The sequence below is a fragment of the Ascaphus truei genome, chromosome 12 (genome assembly GCF_040206685.1).
Source record: "Ascaphus truei isolate aAscTru1 chromosome 12, aAscTru1.hap1, whole genome shotgun sequence".
Classification (NCBI taxonomy): Eukaryota; Metazoa; Chordata; class Amphibia; order Anura; family Ascaphidae; genus Ascaphus; species Ascaphus truei.
In genome coordinates this window covers 13,963,575-13,980,451 of record NC_134494.1, presented here as the reverse complement: position 1 = coordinate 13,980,451, position 16,877 = coordinate 13,963,575, and the positions used below count along the sequence as shown (strand labels likewise).

The following is a 16,877-nucleotide window of genomic DNA, read 5'->3' as shown; positions in this document are numbered from 1 at the left end:
TAAATATTTATATACAGTATAAACTGATACATCCTTCCCCCTCTCTCCAGTGCTCCCGCTGCCCGTGCGGGTCGGAACATACTGCAAAAGCCGGGGTGTTTCCTTCCCCCCCCCCCCTCCGGTGTTCCCGCTGCCCGCGCAGGTCTCAACATACTGTAAAAGCCGGGGTGTTTCCCTCCCCTCCTCCCGGTGCTCCCGCTACCCGCGCGGGTCACATACTGTAGTGGCCGGGGTGTTTCTCGCCCCCCCCCCATCCTGTGTTCCCGCTGCCCGCGCGGGTCACATACTGTAGTGGCCGGGGTGTTTCTCTCCCCCCCCCCATCCTGTGTTCCCGCTGCCCGCGCGGGTCACATGCTGAAGTAACCGGGGTGTTTCTCGCCCCCCCCCCCCATCCTGTGTTCCCGCTGCCCGCGCGGGTCTGAAGATACTGCAGTTGCCGGTGTTTCTCTCCCCCCCCCCCCATCCTGTGTTCCCGCTGCCCGCGCGGGTCTGAAGATACTGCAGTTGCCGGTGTTTCTCTCCCCCCCCCATCCTGTGTTCCCGCTGCTCGCGCGGGTCCCATGCTGTAGTAACCGGGGTGTTTCTCGCCCCCCCCCCCCCATCCTGTGTTCCCACTGCCCGCGCGGGTCTGAAGATACTGCAGTTGCCGGTGTTTCTCTCCCCTCGGTGCTCCCGCTGCTCGCGCGGGGCGGGAGGAAGTAGCGGGGTGTTTCCCCCCCCCTCTCTCTCTCCCCTCCGGCGCAGGTCCCTTCCTGTGTGTGTGTGTGTATGGGTATGAGAGAGAAATTGTGTGTGTGTGTGTATGGGAGAGAGAGATTGAGATTGAGAGTGTGTGTGTGTGTGTGTGTATGAGAGAGAGATTATGTGTGTGTGTGTGTGTGTGTGTGTGTGTGTGTGTGTGTGTGTGTATGTGTGTGTGTATGAGAGAGAGATTATGTGTGTGTGTGTGTGTGTGTGTGTGTGTGTGTGTGTGTGTGTGTGTGTGTGTGTGTGTGTGTGTGTGTGGGGGTATGAGAGAGAGATTGTGTGTGTGTGTGTGTGAGATTGAGTGTTTGTGTGTGTGTATGGGAGAGAGAGAATGTGTGTGTGCAGGACACCAGAGGTAACCCCCCAGTCAGTCACCCCCCCCTCCACCAGTCAGTCACCCCCCACCCAGTCACCCAGTCAGTCACCCCACCCAGTCACCCCACCCCCCCACACAGTCACCCAATCAGTCACCCCACCCCCCACCCAGTCAGTCAAAAGTCCCCCAGTCAGTCAGTGTCAGTCATACCACCCCCCACCCAGTCACCCAGTCAGTCATCCCATCCCCTCACCCAGTCACCAAGTCACCAAGTCAGTCATCCCACCCCCCCCAACCAGTCACCAAGTCAGTCAAAAGTCACCCAGTCAGTCAAAGTCAGTCATCCCACCCCTCCCCCCGTCAGTCAGTTACCCCCCCAGGTCAGTCAGTTGCCTCCCCCCGTCAGTCAGTTACCCCCCGTCTCTCCCCTTCTCTGTCTCTCCCCCCCTCTCTGTCTCTCCCCCCCTCTCTGTCTCTCCCCCCCTCTCTCTCTCCCCCCTCTCTGTCTCTCTCTCCCCCCTCTCTGTCTCTCTCTCCCCCCTCTCTGTCTCTCTCTCCCCCCTCTGTCTCTCTCCCCTCTCTTTCTCTCTCCCCTCTCTGTCTTTCTCCCCTCTCTGTCTCTCTCCCCTCTCTGTCTCTCCCCTCTCTTTCTCTCTGTCTCTCCCCTCTCTGTCTCTCTGTCTCTCCCCTCTCTGTCTCTCTGTCTCTCCCCTCTCTGTCTCTCCCCTCTCTTCCCTCTCTGTCTCTCCCCTCTCTGTCTCTCCCCTCTCTTCCCTCTCTGTCTCTCCCCTCTCTGTCTCTCCCCTCTCTTCCCTCTCTGTCTCTCCCCTTTCTGTCTCTCCCCTCTCTGTCTCTCTGTCTCTCCCCTCTCTGTCTCTCTGTCTCTCCCCTCTCTGTCTCTCTGTCTCTCCCCTCTCTGTCTCTCCCCTCTCTGTCTCTCCCCTCTCTGTCTCTCCCCTCTCTGTCTCTCCCCTCTCTGTCTCTCCCTTCTCTGTCTCTCTCCCTTCTCTGTCTCTGTCCTCTCTGTCACTCTCCCCTCTCTGTCTCTCCGTCTCTCTCCCCTCTCTGTCTCTCTGTCTCTCCCCCCTCTGTCTCTCTGTCTCTCTCCCCTCTCTGTCTCTCTCCCCTCTCTGTCTCTCTGTCTCTGTCTCACACACTCTCTGTCTCACACTCTCGATCTGGATATCTTATTTACCCTGTATATCTTAACTGCCCTATACTACACCGAAATAACCTATACTGCTTTCTTCCAGATCTCACTCAAGCTTCACCCGGGAGACATCGGAATCCCCCCCAACCCAGAAGACAGGTAAGGAACACCTCCCCTCCAATGTATAACATTGCGGGAATGAGGGTACCTGGACATTGAGGGACTGCGGATCAGGTAAGATCCCAGGCGGGATTGCTGCTTTAAATATTGTGAAGCGGGGACGTCCAGATACTGGTTAAGGGGTTCAGGAAACTAGTCATTCACATCTGGCTTTTTTTTCTAGATCTGACATTTATTCACACAAACACACACACACATACTCAATCTCTCTCTCCCATACACACACACACACACACACGTAACAAGGACCAATTGTAGTATAATGTAATACAATAAATAAACTTATGTCAAAAACGAATGTTCTTACTAGGAATTTATTCAATTTATTTTATTTATGTATTTTATTAAAAGCGGGGGCGGGACTAGGGGCGGGGTTGGGGGCGGGGTTGGGGCGGGGTTGGGGGCGGGACTAGGGGCGGGACTAGGTGGCGAGTAGATTTTTTGGTTCGGCGAGTAGATTTTTGGGTGATTTGTCAAGCACTGTATATATATATATTGTGTGTGTCAAAAGGAGTACTACTGAGTATGGCACAGTATACTACAAAAAAGCAAAACACAAAGGGAGCCCAGAGCTACTTCCAATATGACAAAAATACACAGTGAAATACCTATATATATGTGTCTCTTGAAAAAAGGGTCATTTCGTTTAACACTTTGGCCAAAGCATTATAAGCCTGCGAGCCACTTCAAGGCATGACCATAATATCGCAGGTCCTAACACTAACTGATTCAAATTCTTATTTACCTGTATAATTACAGGAAGAATGATCTGCATGGTATCTGTCACAAACAGCTGCATGAAAAGACCTGTACATATGGAAAGTGGGGAGGGGCGAGCTTAAAACCTGGGATGGAGGGGCCACTAACCTCCAAAACAGCTGAGACCAGCTGGACAAAGTTAATAAACACCCAGTAAGCTCATATAAACCCTAAAAATTACCGATATATATATATATATATATATATATATATATATATACATATATATATATATATATATATATATATATATATATATATGTGTATATATATATATATATGTGTGTGTCAAAAGGAGTGCTACTGAGTGTGGCACTGTATACTACAAAAAAAAAAACACACAAAGGGAGCCCAGAGCTACTTCCAATATGACAAAAATATTATGGTCATGCCTTGAAATGGCTCGCAGGTTTATAATGCTTTGGCCAAAGGGTTAAACTAAATTACCCTTTTTTCAAGAGAGATATATATGTAGGTATTTCACTGTGTATTTTTGTCATATTGGAAGTAGCTCTGGGCTCCCTTTGTGTTTTGTTTTTGCAGTTTTATATTAGCTTTAATTAGTTACATTTTAATAAGCATGGCAAGTATTTCAACAAGTAGATCATAGAGACTGTTTGGAAGAAAGGACTCAAGAAGGTGTCATTGCTAATCCCCACCCATTTTGGGACATCATTGGACTTCAAAGAACTTCATCAGAGTGGCTCAGAATAAGAAAGTGTTTCTGATAAGCCTACAGTATAAAAAGTCTGCATAAAAACAGCTCTGTGCTACTTGGTGGAGTGCAGCAAGGGACAAAACAGAGCAGAGGTTGTCATGTGGACACTAAACTGCAGGTACTTTTTAAATATGAATCTAGGAATACAAGCAAGGTTGGGAATCTGCTTTAAAGGGCATCACATTGAGCTTATTTACAAGATAGGTGATTGTTGTGTACATTTGCCCTTTGAAACTTACCTGGTCCCAGAATATATGGCCCCAATAGTCTTCTCTCCTATGACCATTGGATAAACCTCCAGGGCTAATTCCATGAAACTCCTCAGAAGATCCCAATGGTGGAAGGGAGCTTAGAAGATAATATAGACATCCATAGAGAGCTTGTGTCAGGGCCAGGGAACCTTCCACCTCTATGCAGCTTTCTGTCCAGAATTCTGCCCACGCCTTCTCATGGGAGGAATATATCTGCCCTTCGTCAACTAGAGTGAGACCTTCAATGAACTTCTCCTTCACGTCATCTTCAGTCTCTGACACTGCAGTGACGAACACCCAGGACTTCTCCAGCTCTGACGTCTGGAGCATAAGCGATTGAGGAACCGGAGACCAGATCATGTGGACAGACTTCAGTGGACAAGATTTCACCTCTGGGATTAGCGTGCTTCCAAAGATATACCTGAGGAATACAGCAATGCAGAGACAACTATTAAAAGCAACTATCCTTTCTAATTTGCTATGCAGTAACACGATTACTACATCGCCAGGCTACCACATACTAAAAAAGCATTTCTATTTTTGAATATCTTCCACCAAGGGATGGGAGTAGGGACTGAATTGAAATTGGGCCAGGGTTTTATATTAAATCCTAACCCTATCACAATAGCAACACAACGTTAACGCTGTATATTTTAATTCTTAGTAGGGGCTCTGTAAGCATCTGCAGCTACACAAATTGCATACCTAGTCCCTATTCCCGAATTGAAACTACGCAAAGAGTTACGCATATTGAGTAACTTTCACAGCACTAAAAATAATGCTTTTAATGCAGTGGGCAGTGTGATTTATCAGGCAAAAATGCAATAAATCACCCAAAAATGCTCCACTGAGGGAACACTTAGGTCTGCAACATCTGTACTTCTAAAGAGTGTTAGACAATATGCTGATATGATATTAATATTGCCATGATAATGAAAAAATTATCGACTTATAGTTGTTTTATTATCATGGTCAGCTATAGAAGTACTTGACTTTTAAGGACAACTGTGACATGCAGTTTAACAGACGGCAGTTTTAGGGAGTGCTGTCGAAGTAAATGGGACAGTAGGTTGCCTCACTTACCAGAGGTTAGGCTCTATCTACAGAAGAACCTAAATAAAATAAAGGCAATAGACAAAGGATGTAGAGCAAACATTAACTGCCGACAATGTCTACAGTAGGTAGAACAAGATGGATTTAACCATCACCAAGAAGATAAACGGAGCTACCCTTTGTCTGACGTTCCACTAGGCTAACCCTCTGTTCATACTCACTGAGCTTCATGGAAGTCGTGTCCTCTGTGCAGCTCCAGGTCCGAGCTTTCCATCTTGAACAGATTCTCAAGGTCCACTTTGACTGGATCGCTGGATTCGTGTGTGCGCCTTAAGGTTATAATGTTGACCAAGAGGTGGCTGTGAGAGCGATGGGCGAAGATCTGCTGGGTCGCTGTACATGATGAACATTGAATGACGTGGCTAAATGTACCTAAGGGTCAATCAAAGACACACAGCAGAATTTAACTGAGTGGAAACTACACTATGAACCACATCCATAGATTCATATAGCATCATATGTTGCTATATGCAGTGACAGCCTTTCTATTTCATTAACCAGTTTAATGCTGCATGCAATAGGAAACACATTGGGGCATATTACTTCCATAAAAGACCTTCCGATCCGGAAGTCACCTTACAGTCCTTGAATGGCCCATAAGAGGTCTTGTGGGATAGCACCACCTTGGAAATATGGGCCATTGTCCCATATTTGTCCTAGAGTTGAAACGTTTGTGATATTGTCACATGTATTGTCCAATCATTGATTAAAAGTTGAATTTCTTTGAGGCCTCTGAATGGGGGAGTTTTTGTCAATTAAGTGTCTCTCAGAAACACAATAAACATAAGGGGGGAGGTCCTCTTTTACTAGAGTCCCAAGTGCTATAAATACCACCCCAGACAAGTCACCTGAGCACAAAAAGGAGCACACATGAGATACCTGAGAGATATGCAAATATGGGTATGCAGAGTATAAATGCATTGATTACTTAAATTAGCATATCTCCCAAATATCTCAGGTGTGCTCCTTTCTGTGCATACAGTAGGTCTCTCCACATGTTGTATAAAGGTGTGTGTTGGGGTGATATATATAGCACTTGGGACTCTAGTAAAATATGTCTCCCTTTCTCTCCCCCCAGCAAGACCCATATTTCAGTGTCCAGAGGGAGCTAAGGCCATCTTTAGGTATCTAACCAAGATCTCGTTATATCCCGGTGTGGTGTTAATTATAACTGATAGACATTGTTACAGGGAACACCACTTTTGTATCATTAGCAGTAATGGCTGTTATAGTTACTGTAGCACAAGTCTCGTTAAAACTGGGAACAGCACTTAACACTGTGTTAGTGAGGTTTGATGAAGATACCCGTAAGCACTTAATGAGGCGTAAAATAAGGTTAACACAGCATTAAATAAGGTTAATCCTATGGACCTATGTGGATCAGGGACAAAGTGTCTCTTTTTTGGGGGAAAAAAGGCCTTAATCCCAGAGATGTTGCCCCTTAAACATGTTAGTGCCATGGAGAGGAGGTGTAGTAGAGAGATTTTTAATTGAACTCTACTGTATATACTCTATTTAAAAAATTAAGTAAGTTAAAAATATATAGTCGGCGATTTTTCATTATAGAATGTATGAAGTTATAACACTGAATATTTGTCAACATCTGTCTTATATTATGTTCACTGGTAATAAAGAAATTGATATATATTAAAAAAAAAAAAAAATCATTTTACTGCCATTAGTAAACTTTTGTCCTAAGAGAAACTGACCCTTTAAACTCATCCCATAGGTTACAAATTATAATTACAAACATTTCCAGGATAAACTTTAAAAAATGATTCAGGTTTACCTGTTTTTTTTTTGTTTTTTTTGTAAAGATTTCAACTGCCTTAATTTAGCCCATTAAATATGTTACTGTCATTAGGTTAATTGACCCTTTAACATAGTAGATGAGGTGGAAAAAAGACACATATCCATAAAGTTCAACCTATGCTAAATTTAGACGACAGATACTTTATCCTATATCCGTAATTATAGTATATTGATCCAGAGGAAGGCAAACAAAAAACCCCAGTGAAATATTATCTAATGATATCTTATAGGGGGGAAATAAATTAATTCCTGACTCCAAATGTTGGCAATCAGATTATTCCTTAGACTAACATCCTTTCCATGTTTACTTATTTGGTATATCCCTGTATACCTTTCCTTTCTAAAAAGATGTCCAACCTTTTTTGAACTTATCTATTAACCTATTACATAGTTACATGAGGTTGAAAACAGACATACTTCCATCAAGTTCAACCAATGCTAAATTTAGATGACCAGATCCTTTATCCTATATTTGTACTTACAGTATATTGATCCAGAGGAAGGCAAACAAAAACCCTGGTCAAATATCATCCAATGACAGCTCATAAAGGGGAAAATAAATTCCTTCCTGACTCCAAATATTGGCAATCAGATTATTCCCTGGATCAACAACCTTCCCATGTTGACTTATTTGGTATATCCCTGTATACCTTTCCAATCTAAAAAGATGACCAGCCTTTATTTGAACATATCTATTGTATCTGCCATCACAGTCTCCATGGGTAATGAATTCCACATTTTAACTGTCCTTACTGTAAAGAACCCGTTGCTTTGTTGCTGGTGAAATCCCCTTTCCTTCAACCTAAAGGGATGCCCCGTGTCATTTGTACTGCCCTTAAACATGTTAAACATGACATTGTTATGAGGCCACTTTGGACCTATGTGGCATTGATTCTATAACCGGTTACGCATGTCACTGTAATTAGGTGACTTTTGTCCTATACAGAATTTACCCTTTAAACACATTAAACGTGTCACTGTTATTATATCCTTTCTCTCCTACGTGGGAATAAGCCTTTAACCTGTTGAACTTGTTACTGTCATTAGGTCACTTTGGTCCTACATGCTTTACCTGTTTTAGTGTTCAGTGAAAAGCTCTGGATTATCTCCTCTTCTCTGGAGACACACAGTCTAACATTCAGGGGGCTGGGGATGTCTGCTCTGTGACAGTCACCCACATCCCCATTGTACACCCCATTCACATGGAGAACATCTCCAAAGACTTTGGTGCCCAGGTATCCATTAGCAACCGTTGTCATGAGACGGGGGTCTGATGGTAAGGAGCTTGTAGTGAATGTTCCTGGATCATCTTTCACTTCTGACATTGTCCTGACCTTTAAAAATGACAAGGGAGTCAGTTTTTCACCCATGTTTGAGTTGCATCAATTGATAAACTTGAAGTATTCCACAAATATTGTGATATGATATATACAGTTGTGTAAAAAAGAAAGTACACCCTCTTTGAATTCCATGGTTTTACATATCAGGACATAATAGCAATCATCTGTTCCTTAGCAGGTCTTAAAATTAGGTAAATACAACCTCGGATGAACAACAACACATGATATTACACTGTGACATGATTTATTTAACAAAAATAAAGCCAAAATGGAGAAGCCATGTGTGAAAAACTAAGTACACCTTATGATTCAATAGCTTGTAGAATCACCTTTAGCAGCAATAACTTGAAGTTATCGTTTTCTGTATGACTTTATCAGTCTCTTACATCGTTATGGAGGAATTTTGGCCCACTCTTCTTTACAACGTTGCTTCAGTTCATTGAGGTTTGTGGGCATTTGTTTATGCACAGCTCTCTTAAGGTCCAGCCACAGCATTTCAATAGGATTGAGGTTTGGACTTTGACTGGGCCATTGCAACACCTTGATTCTTTAATTTTTCAGCCATTCTGTTGTAGATTTGCTGATGTGCTTGGGATCATTGTTCTACCATTGACCTACCCCCAGCTAAGTCTAAGGGTCACTTCTCCTTACAAATTCTCCTGGATCTCTCTTATGCCTTTGACACTGTTGATCACCCCCTTCTCCTGAACATTCTCCACTCCATTGGCCTCTGTGACGCAGCCTTCTCCTGGTTCACCTCCCACCAATGCAACCACTTGTTCAGCGTTTCCTACTCTGGTGCCTCCTAATCTTCACTCCCTCTCACTGTTGAGGTCCCCCAAGGCTATGTCCTTGACAGCAAAGGAAACTGTAAAGGACGTTCCTATTTCAATATGTAATATACGCCTATATATTTAAAGGGATTTAAACATGTAATAGTGATTTATCTAATCAATGTGATAAATAATGTGATAAATAATACAAATATGTGATAAAAACAGTTTGCAGCTTCGCCCTCTGCTCTACTCACTCTACACCCCTTCTATTGGTGAACTACTACAATCTTTTGGCTTTCAGTATCATCTCTATGCCGATGACACCCAAATTTACCTCTCCTCCCCAAACCTCACCCCCCCAACTCCTGTCCTGTGTCACCAATTGACTCTCTCCAATCTACTCCTGGATGTCCCACCCACGGCCGCCGGCAGCTTTCACTAGGCCCAGGACTAGAGTTTTAACCAGGGTCCCCTGTGTTGGCAGCCTTGCAAGGCTCCCTACTCTTTTTCTCTCTCTCCCATCTCATCATCTCCCTCCCTCCATGTATTTCCCCCCGTCTCCAACTCCCTGTCTCACTCTTCCAACCCCTCTCTCATTTCCCCTCCCTCTCTTATACCCCCACCTCTCCGTCTCATAAACCCCCACTTTCCTCCTTTCACCCCCACCTCTCCCACTTCCTCTCATAAACCCCCACCTTCCTCTATTTCCCCCCACCTCTCCCCCTCTTTCTCTTCCACTATCCCCTCTCTCCCTTCCACCTCCACCTCTCCCACCTCTACCTCTCCCCCTCCCTCTCATAGTGCCCCACCACACCCCTCCCTATCTTACACTCACACCTCTCCCCCTCCCTCTCACACCTCACCGCTCCCCCTCCTTCTTCCACTCCTACCTTTCCCCCTCCTTCTTCACCCATACCTCTTCCCCTCCCTCTCTTACACCCCAACTCTCCCATCCCTCTCTTTCACCCCAAATATCTCCTCCTCCTTCTCTTACACGCCCACCTCTCCCCCTCCTCTCTCTCCCCCCCACCTCCCCCCCTCCTCTCTTACACCCACACCTCTCCCCGCCCTCTCTTACAGCCCCAACTTTCTCCCCTCCCGTCTTACACCCCCACCTCTCCCCCCTCTCTGTTCACCCACACCGCTCCCCCACCTTCTTCCACTCCTACCTTTCCCTCACTCTCTCTCTTACACGCCCAACTCCCCAATCCTTCTCTTACATCCCCACCTCTCCCTCTTACACCACCAGCTCTCTACCTCCCTCTAACACGCCCACCTCTCCCCCTCACTCTCACACCCCCACCTCTCCACCCCTCTCACACCCCCACCTCTCCCCCTCCCTCTCACACCCCCACCTCTATCCCTCCCTCTACACCCCCACCTCTATCCCTCCCTCTCACAGGCCTCCCTCCGGTGCGCTGGAAGCGTAGAAACCACTTACTTGCTGGTGCGTGCCGATGTCAGATGTCCCGGCGCACGCCGACATCAGAGAGTCTGGCGTGGGACAGTTAGTGAGTAGGGAGGCCGCAGCTTGGGGAGAGCTCCCCCTGGGCCTCCCCTCACTACAAAAAGGAATCCCCACTGATTAATGATGCCGCAGCATTTCTCCAAACATTAAAACACATTTTTGACGCTCCCGGTCGCATCTCTTCTGTTTCTGCAAATCCGGCAAGGAACCCGTACTGTGGGCCAGTATGCCATTGAAATCCGTACCCTGGCTGCGGAGACGGGCTGGAACAATGAAGCTCTGCTGGCAGCATTTCTGCAAGGGCTTTCTGAGTATTTAAAGAACAAACTGACCTGCCGGGACACCCCTAAACATCCAGAGGAATTGATTGCTCTCTGTAGCAGAGTAGATCTCCGCATGCAAGAATGGCTGACCAAGCAAAAAAACTTCTTCGAAAACTCCAATTATTCAGCCTGTTTCCCACTTCAATATTCCTCTATCTACACCTCTCCTAGATGAGGAACCGATGCAATTAGGTGATACCAAATTACCCGAGCAGGAGAGAACTAGGAGACATGACAGGGGGCTGTGCCTGAATTGTGGGCTCAAAGGTCATCTTGCCCGAAATTGTCCTAAATCAAGGAAACCCCAGTGCCCAGTGAAAATAGAGGAATATTCTCTGGGCATTTCTTCTATTCCTTCTCAATCCCAACCTGCATGGCTCCTCCTGCCGGTTTCACTCTCCTGGGGATCAGCCTCCATCTTCACTCAGGAGCCGCATGGAATTTCATTGATCACGCATTAGCACTCCATTCCCCTCTGTACTAGGGAGACCCTGGTAGCAGTAGTGGCCATTGATGGAAGACCTCTGATACCTGGGACCATCATCCTTGAGACAAATCCTTTGCAGTTGTCGCTGGGGGCACTCCACAATGAGACACTGTCATTCTATGTCATTTGCTCTCCCTCTACTCCAGTGGTCCTAGGCCTTCCCTGGTTGCGGCACTACAACCCTAAGATCGATTGGTCGACCAGTCAAGTGACAGCCTGGAGACAGCATTGCCACGAATCTTGTCTTCCGAAGCCTTGCACCATTTCCGGGGTTCGATCACCCACAGAGACGTCTTCGTCATGCCTTCCAGTTTTTTACTGGGAGTTTGCCGATGCATTTGACAGAAAACAGGCAGAGGAGTTACCGCCACAACGATCTTACATTTGTACCATCGACCTGCTCCCAGGGACCACCCCTCATCAAGGCCGCACTTACCCCCTTTTGTTACCCCCCCTCTCCTCTTTACCCCATCTCTCCTCATTACACCCCCCCTCTCCTCGTTACCCCCTTACGGAACCAGAATTCAAGACAGAAGCCTTTCTAGTTCCCACCCGTCCGTGGACCCATTTATGCGTGGATTTTGTCGTGGAATTGCTGCATTCCAGGAGTATGACTACCATACTGGTCGTAGTAAATTGCCTTATACGTCAAGCCCATTTTGTACCTCTCTGGAAGCTACTTACAGCCTCTGAACTTTCTGAAATCTTTATTAAGGAGATATTTTGCCTTCATGGAGTCCCGACGGTTATGGTCTCGGACCGCGGATCCCAATTCGTCTCAAGATTCTGGAAGGCCTTCTGTCAAGAATGGGCATCTACCTTCATTTTTCTTTTTCCTACCATCCCCAGTACAATGGACTCACGGAAGGGGCTGGACAGTCCTTGGAGCAATTTCTGCGATATTTCGTATCTGAGCTACAGGACAACTGGGTTGATCTGCTCCTGTGGGCCGAGTTTTCCCGCAATTCCATGAAACCCGATTCCACACTGGAATCTCCATTCTTCTGTGCCTACGGTTACCACCCTGCTGCCCTTCCTCCTTCCAGACCTCTGTCCGGAGTTCCTGCAGTGGATAATAAAATCCAAGAACTCCAATTACTCTGGAAGAAGATCCAGGCCAATCCGGCCAAAGCTGCCTTCCAGCATGAGACCCAGGTGGATAAACGTCGACGTCCATCCCGTTTCAAGTGGGAAAATAAGGTCTGGCTGGCTACAAACAATATCCGGCTGAAACTGCCTTCCTCCAAACTCGGGCCCAAATTCATTGGACCTTACAAAATCCTGAAACAGGTCAACCTGGTGGCCTTCAAATTGGACCTTCCAGCTAGCTTATGGATACCTCCTCAAGCTTTTAGTCCAGAACACCTTCCCTTCTCTTATTCCCCCTCCTCCTAGACCATTCTTGATGGATGGCCAGGCGGAATTTGAAGTTCGCCAGATACTGGATTCCCGAAGATCCTGTTGCGGGCAACAATACTTGGTCCATTGGAAGGGTTATGGACCCGAAGAGAATTCATGGATCAACGGATAAATGGCTTGGTCGCAATCGCTAGAAGTCATCTCAATTTGATTTTTCCAGCAACCGCAGCCTGACAACACCGTCGCCGTCACGTCACCGGCACTATAAGCGAAGCCTAAGGCTGAACTTCCTAGTGGGAGTTTAAGGAATCCGCTCCTGGGTTTGGCTGGAACTCATCCTTGCAGAGCTGTGGAGTTTCCAGACGAACCCTCCCCAGCTGCAAGCAAGTACACTCACTTGTCTCCTGTGCCTTGCAGCCAATTTCAGTATCCGCAGAGGCCGCACCTCCGCTCCGCCTCTCAATCCCAGTCATGCATCTCTCCTATTTAAACCCTGCTCTTTCAATCCCAATTGCTGGACATAGTCTTTGCGATTCTTGCTGCAAGTAACTGTGCTTGCCTCAGACTTCTCTGTTTGGCCTGGCTTGGCCTCCTTGTGCCTTCGCCCTGTTATCCCTCAGCCTTTTCCTGTGTTCTCGTGCTGAAGCGCTGTGGCTTCTGATTCTTAGCCTCCTCCAAACAGAGTTTGTTCCTGTGCTGAAGCCCCTGTGTCTCCCATCGTTCCTGGTCCCTGCTTTCTATGCTGAAGCGGCTTGGCTCCAAGCTTCCTGCTTTCTACGCTGAAGCTGTTTGTTCCAGTTCCCTGCTTTCTACGCTGAAGCGGCTTGGCTCCAAGTTTCCTGATCTTTACGCTGAAGCGGCTTAGTTCAACTTTCTTGCTTTCTACGCTGAAGCAACTCCACCGAAATTTCCTGTTGCCGAATTCTGCTTGTTACCTCGACCTTCGATCCTGTGCCGCCTGCTCTGACCCCGGCTTACCTACGGACTAAGCTGCCTTCTCCTATCCTGAACTTGGCTACGCATGACTACGGACTACGCAACCCTAGGCACACAGACCGGCGTTTTTGGCTGGTTTTGCGCATGCGCACTCCGTCGAGGGTCCGTGTCTCACTAGGTCTGCTCCGATTGCGAGGAGGGACTAGTGACTTGGTAAATTTAGGATGCGCGCGCATCTAGAGTTTCAATGACGCATATGGCTAGGGTCACCTGATGACGTCTTCTCCCCGCGCCCCCCGCGGCTTCCACTGGCATGGGGGACCCTCCCTCACGTGGTCATTGCGCAAGCGTGTACCATGAGGGTTTTAGACCTCACATGCCTCCGGATTAGTAGTTGGAGGCGGAGACAGTAGGCGTCATCTTTGTGTGCACACTAACGTATATGCACACATCAGAAGATTATTAGCAATCACAGAGGGCGGACCACATGTGAGCTGTGAGTATTGGTTGATCATATTACTTTGTGCCTATATATATATGCTAATAAAGTTGTGATATGTATACCTTGAGAAAGCGCTCTGTGAAGCGTGAAACGTTGGTGGGGCTCTCCTGTGCCCTTTTTTCCATGACCAATAAATAATTTTTTATGGGATACGCACCTTTCTCTTCCCTACTTTTTGATACTAACAGTAGTGCTCCTCCAGTTTTCTTACCTTCTACTTGTCTACCCCGTGGACGGAAGCACACCTGGGGACCCCTCACCTGTGGATCGCATGGTTTTTGCAGCACTCAAAGTGAGTTAATCGCTTGCTACATGTTTTTCCTGTTCAGGACTTTATTTATTTAGACATTTTGGTACATTGTAGGGTGTTATTATATTCAATTGTCCTGGTATCATTGTTCACCACAGCGTCACTTATCAGTGAGCTTACTATCCAGGATTGCAACCCAGTACCTGTCTTCTATCAAGTTAATGTCTAGGGGTCCCCCCACAAGTATCCGGTTATTCATCTACTTAACTACCTTACAGTTGTGAAGTACATAGCACTACTCATTCACCAGGTCTGCCCTGACCTTTTGCCTGTACTTTGGACTCCACACCATTGCTGCCAGCCCTGACCCCTGCTTCCATACCAACTATGGATACTCTTACAGGACTCTGTCCCTGGGCTGTGGTCGGTTTATTTGCATCCCTTCCTCAGCCCTGCGGGTCCACTTCCTGATTTGAGATGAGCACCATCACACCATGACCCCGACTATGCTACTGCGCTCTGCCCGGAACTTGGACCCTGCCTCCGACCTTGGCCCGTGACCCAGATTATTCCTCTGATCAGGACTCAGTCCCAAGGCCTGTGGTCAGACTCCACATCCTGCCTCAGTCCTGCGGGTCGGCTTCCTGGTCTGAGACGACCATCGTCACATCTCCAACCTGAGGTATACTCCATCCTACAATGAGCAGCATCTTTACCTTTTTGTTTCAACATTGTCCCTCATTCCCTCTAGATTGCGAGATCTCACGTGCAGGGCCCTCACTACCTCTTTATATCTGTTTGTCCTTTATTTGTATTTGTATGTAACTTTGGTTATGTAACTATCAAATCTCTGTACCCCTATTCTCCCGCGTTTGCGGAATATGCTGGTTCTTTACAAATAAACACTAAAAATAACAATGTAGTCACCCTTGCAGCAGGAGAGGAGAAGTGCTTGTGATTATACTTGATGTCTTATACCCTGTGGTCTGAGGGTTAACACTGGTTATACTCTCTCTATTTTGCTATATCAGATTCTTAGATTGATTACTTAGAGGTGCTTTGTGTGCTTAATTTGCTAGGGTTGCTGTCTCATTTTGTTGGGGCATTGGGGTAAGGGAAGTACCTCTGTGTCCCCTTTGGGGATCTGAGGGAACGGGCCTGAGGAAGGGGTTTGTCCCTGAAACGTTGCCCCCCTGCGTATCCCCATTTTTTGCCCCCCCCCGCTTCCCCCCCTTGTTTCCCCCCCCCCCTTGTTTCCCCCCCCCCTCCCGCCCACTTCTCAGTGTGTTATATCCTGTTTTTTCTTATACTATTTGTGTTTGCATTATGTATTTTAGACGCTTTTGTGTTGGTCACATCGCTCCGTGTATTTGACTTGTGTTGATATTAAATACTTTTCTGGATTTGGCAATTACCTACTCCTTAGATTTACTCTATTAGTCAGTGAGTGCTGGAACTATTATTACAACAATGTGGTGTTATTTCCTTACTTAATTTTCATCTCCTCTGCTCCAAAAGTCCTAGCTGGTGAGTAACAACAAGACTAAGATAACTTAGCGTTATACTGAAATAACATCACATTAATCCTATGTGAATGAGCTCGAGTATTTTAACACAAATTCCTTTTACGAGTACGTAGATTAGCTCGGGGCAAATGACGTCTGCTCCTGATGAGTGATTATATAGCCCTAAGTTTAGCGAGTCTGGCCAGTGTGTCTGTCTCCCTCCTTTATCTTCCCCTCTCTCTGTTTTCTACTAAGAACATTATAGTTAAACTTACCCTGCAAGCCGCTCACACTCCTCTCGGGAAAGTGTTCCACCTGAGCTGTCTTCACAGTTAAAACTGGATCAAAGTCTGTTTTCTTGCTTTTAAAACACTTTCTGCTGCACGAACAAATCCCTTATTCATATGGAAACCTGAGCTCGCAGGAAGGAAGCTAACTTTTTTTATTTTTTTTCCAAATGGTGAAACGTGGACAGATGTTTCCCTGTTAAAGGGTCTGCCCCTCCTACAACCAAAGTATACTTATGGCAGTGGTACAATAAATTAAAGATTTACACTACATAGGTATATTTTGGGGTAAATACTTCTCACTAATATAGATATGTTCCCACTATGTACTAGTCATAGGACTAAGGCTGGGGCCATAGAGGGGTGAGGAGTTCCGAACCACGCTGACGCTGAGGCTCGCCTGCTGAAATCTGCACGATTACATGGACTTGCAGCTGAGCCAGCGGGAGCGAAGGGAGCCGGGGGGGAGGTGGTTGTAGGCGGGGCAGTGACGTCGCTGGGCCAATCGCCCGCGACGCACTGACATTAACGTCACGGCGCCGACGTCACGGCGCTGTGACGTTGACGCTGCTTCGGGCTGATTGGATGTTTTCAGCCG

General features: G+C 46.7%; 1 protein-coding gene across 1 annotated transcript in view; it reads right to left on the bottom strand.

The window, feature by feature from the left end:
* PGGHG (protein-glucosylgalactosylhydroxylysine glucosidase) overlaps nucleotides 1-16,429 on the bottom strand; it is a 91,000-nt gene extending 74,571 nt beyond the window's left edge. Inside the window, exons 1-4 of the mRNA XM_075566755.1 lie at nucleotides 16,268-16,429; nucleotides 8,119-8,380; nucleotides 5,396-5,606; nucleotides 4,110-4,542 (exon numbers count right to left, since the gene is read on the bottom strand). Coding sequence (XP_075422870.1) covers nucleotides 4,110-4,542; nucleotides 5,396-5,606; nucleotides 8,119-8,371 — 897 coding nt within the window. The 5' untranslated portion in view covers nucleotides 8,372-8,380; nucleotides 16,268-16,429. The remainder of the gene's footprint in view (nucleotides 1-4,109; nucleotides 4,543-5,395; nucleotides 5,607-8,118; nucleotides 8,381-16,267) is intronic.
* Between the last annotated feature and the right edge of the window lie 448 nt (nucleotides 16,430-16,877).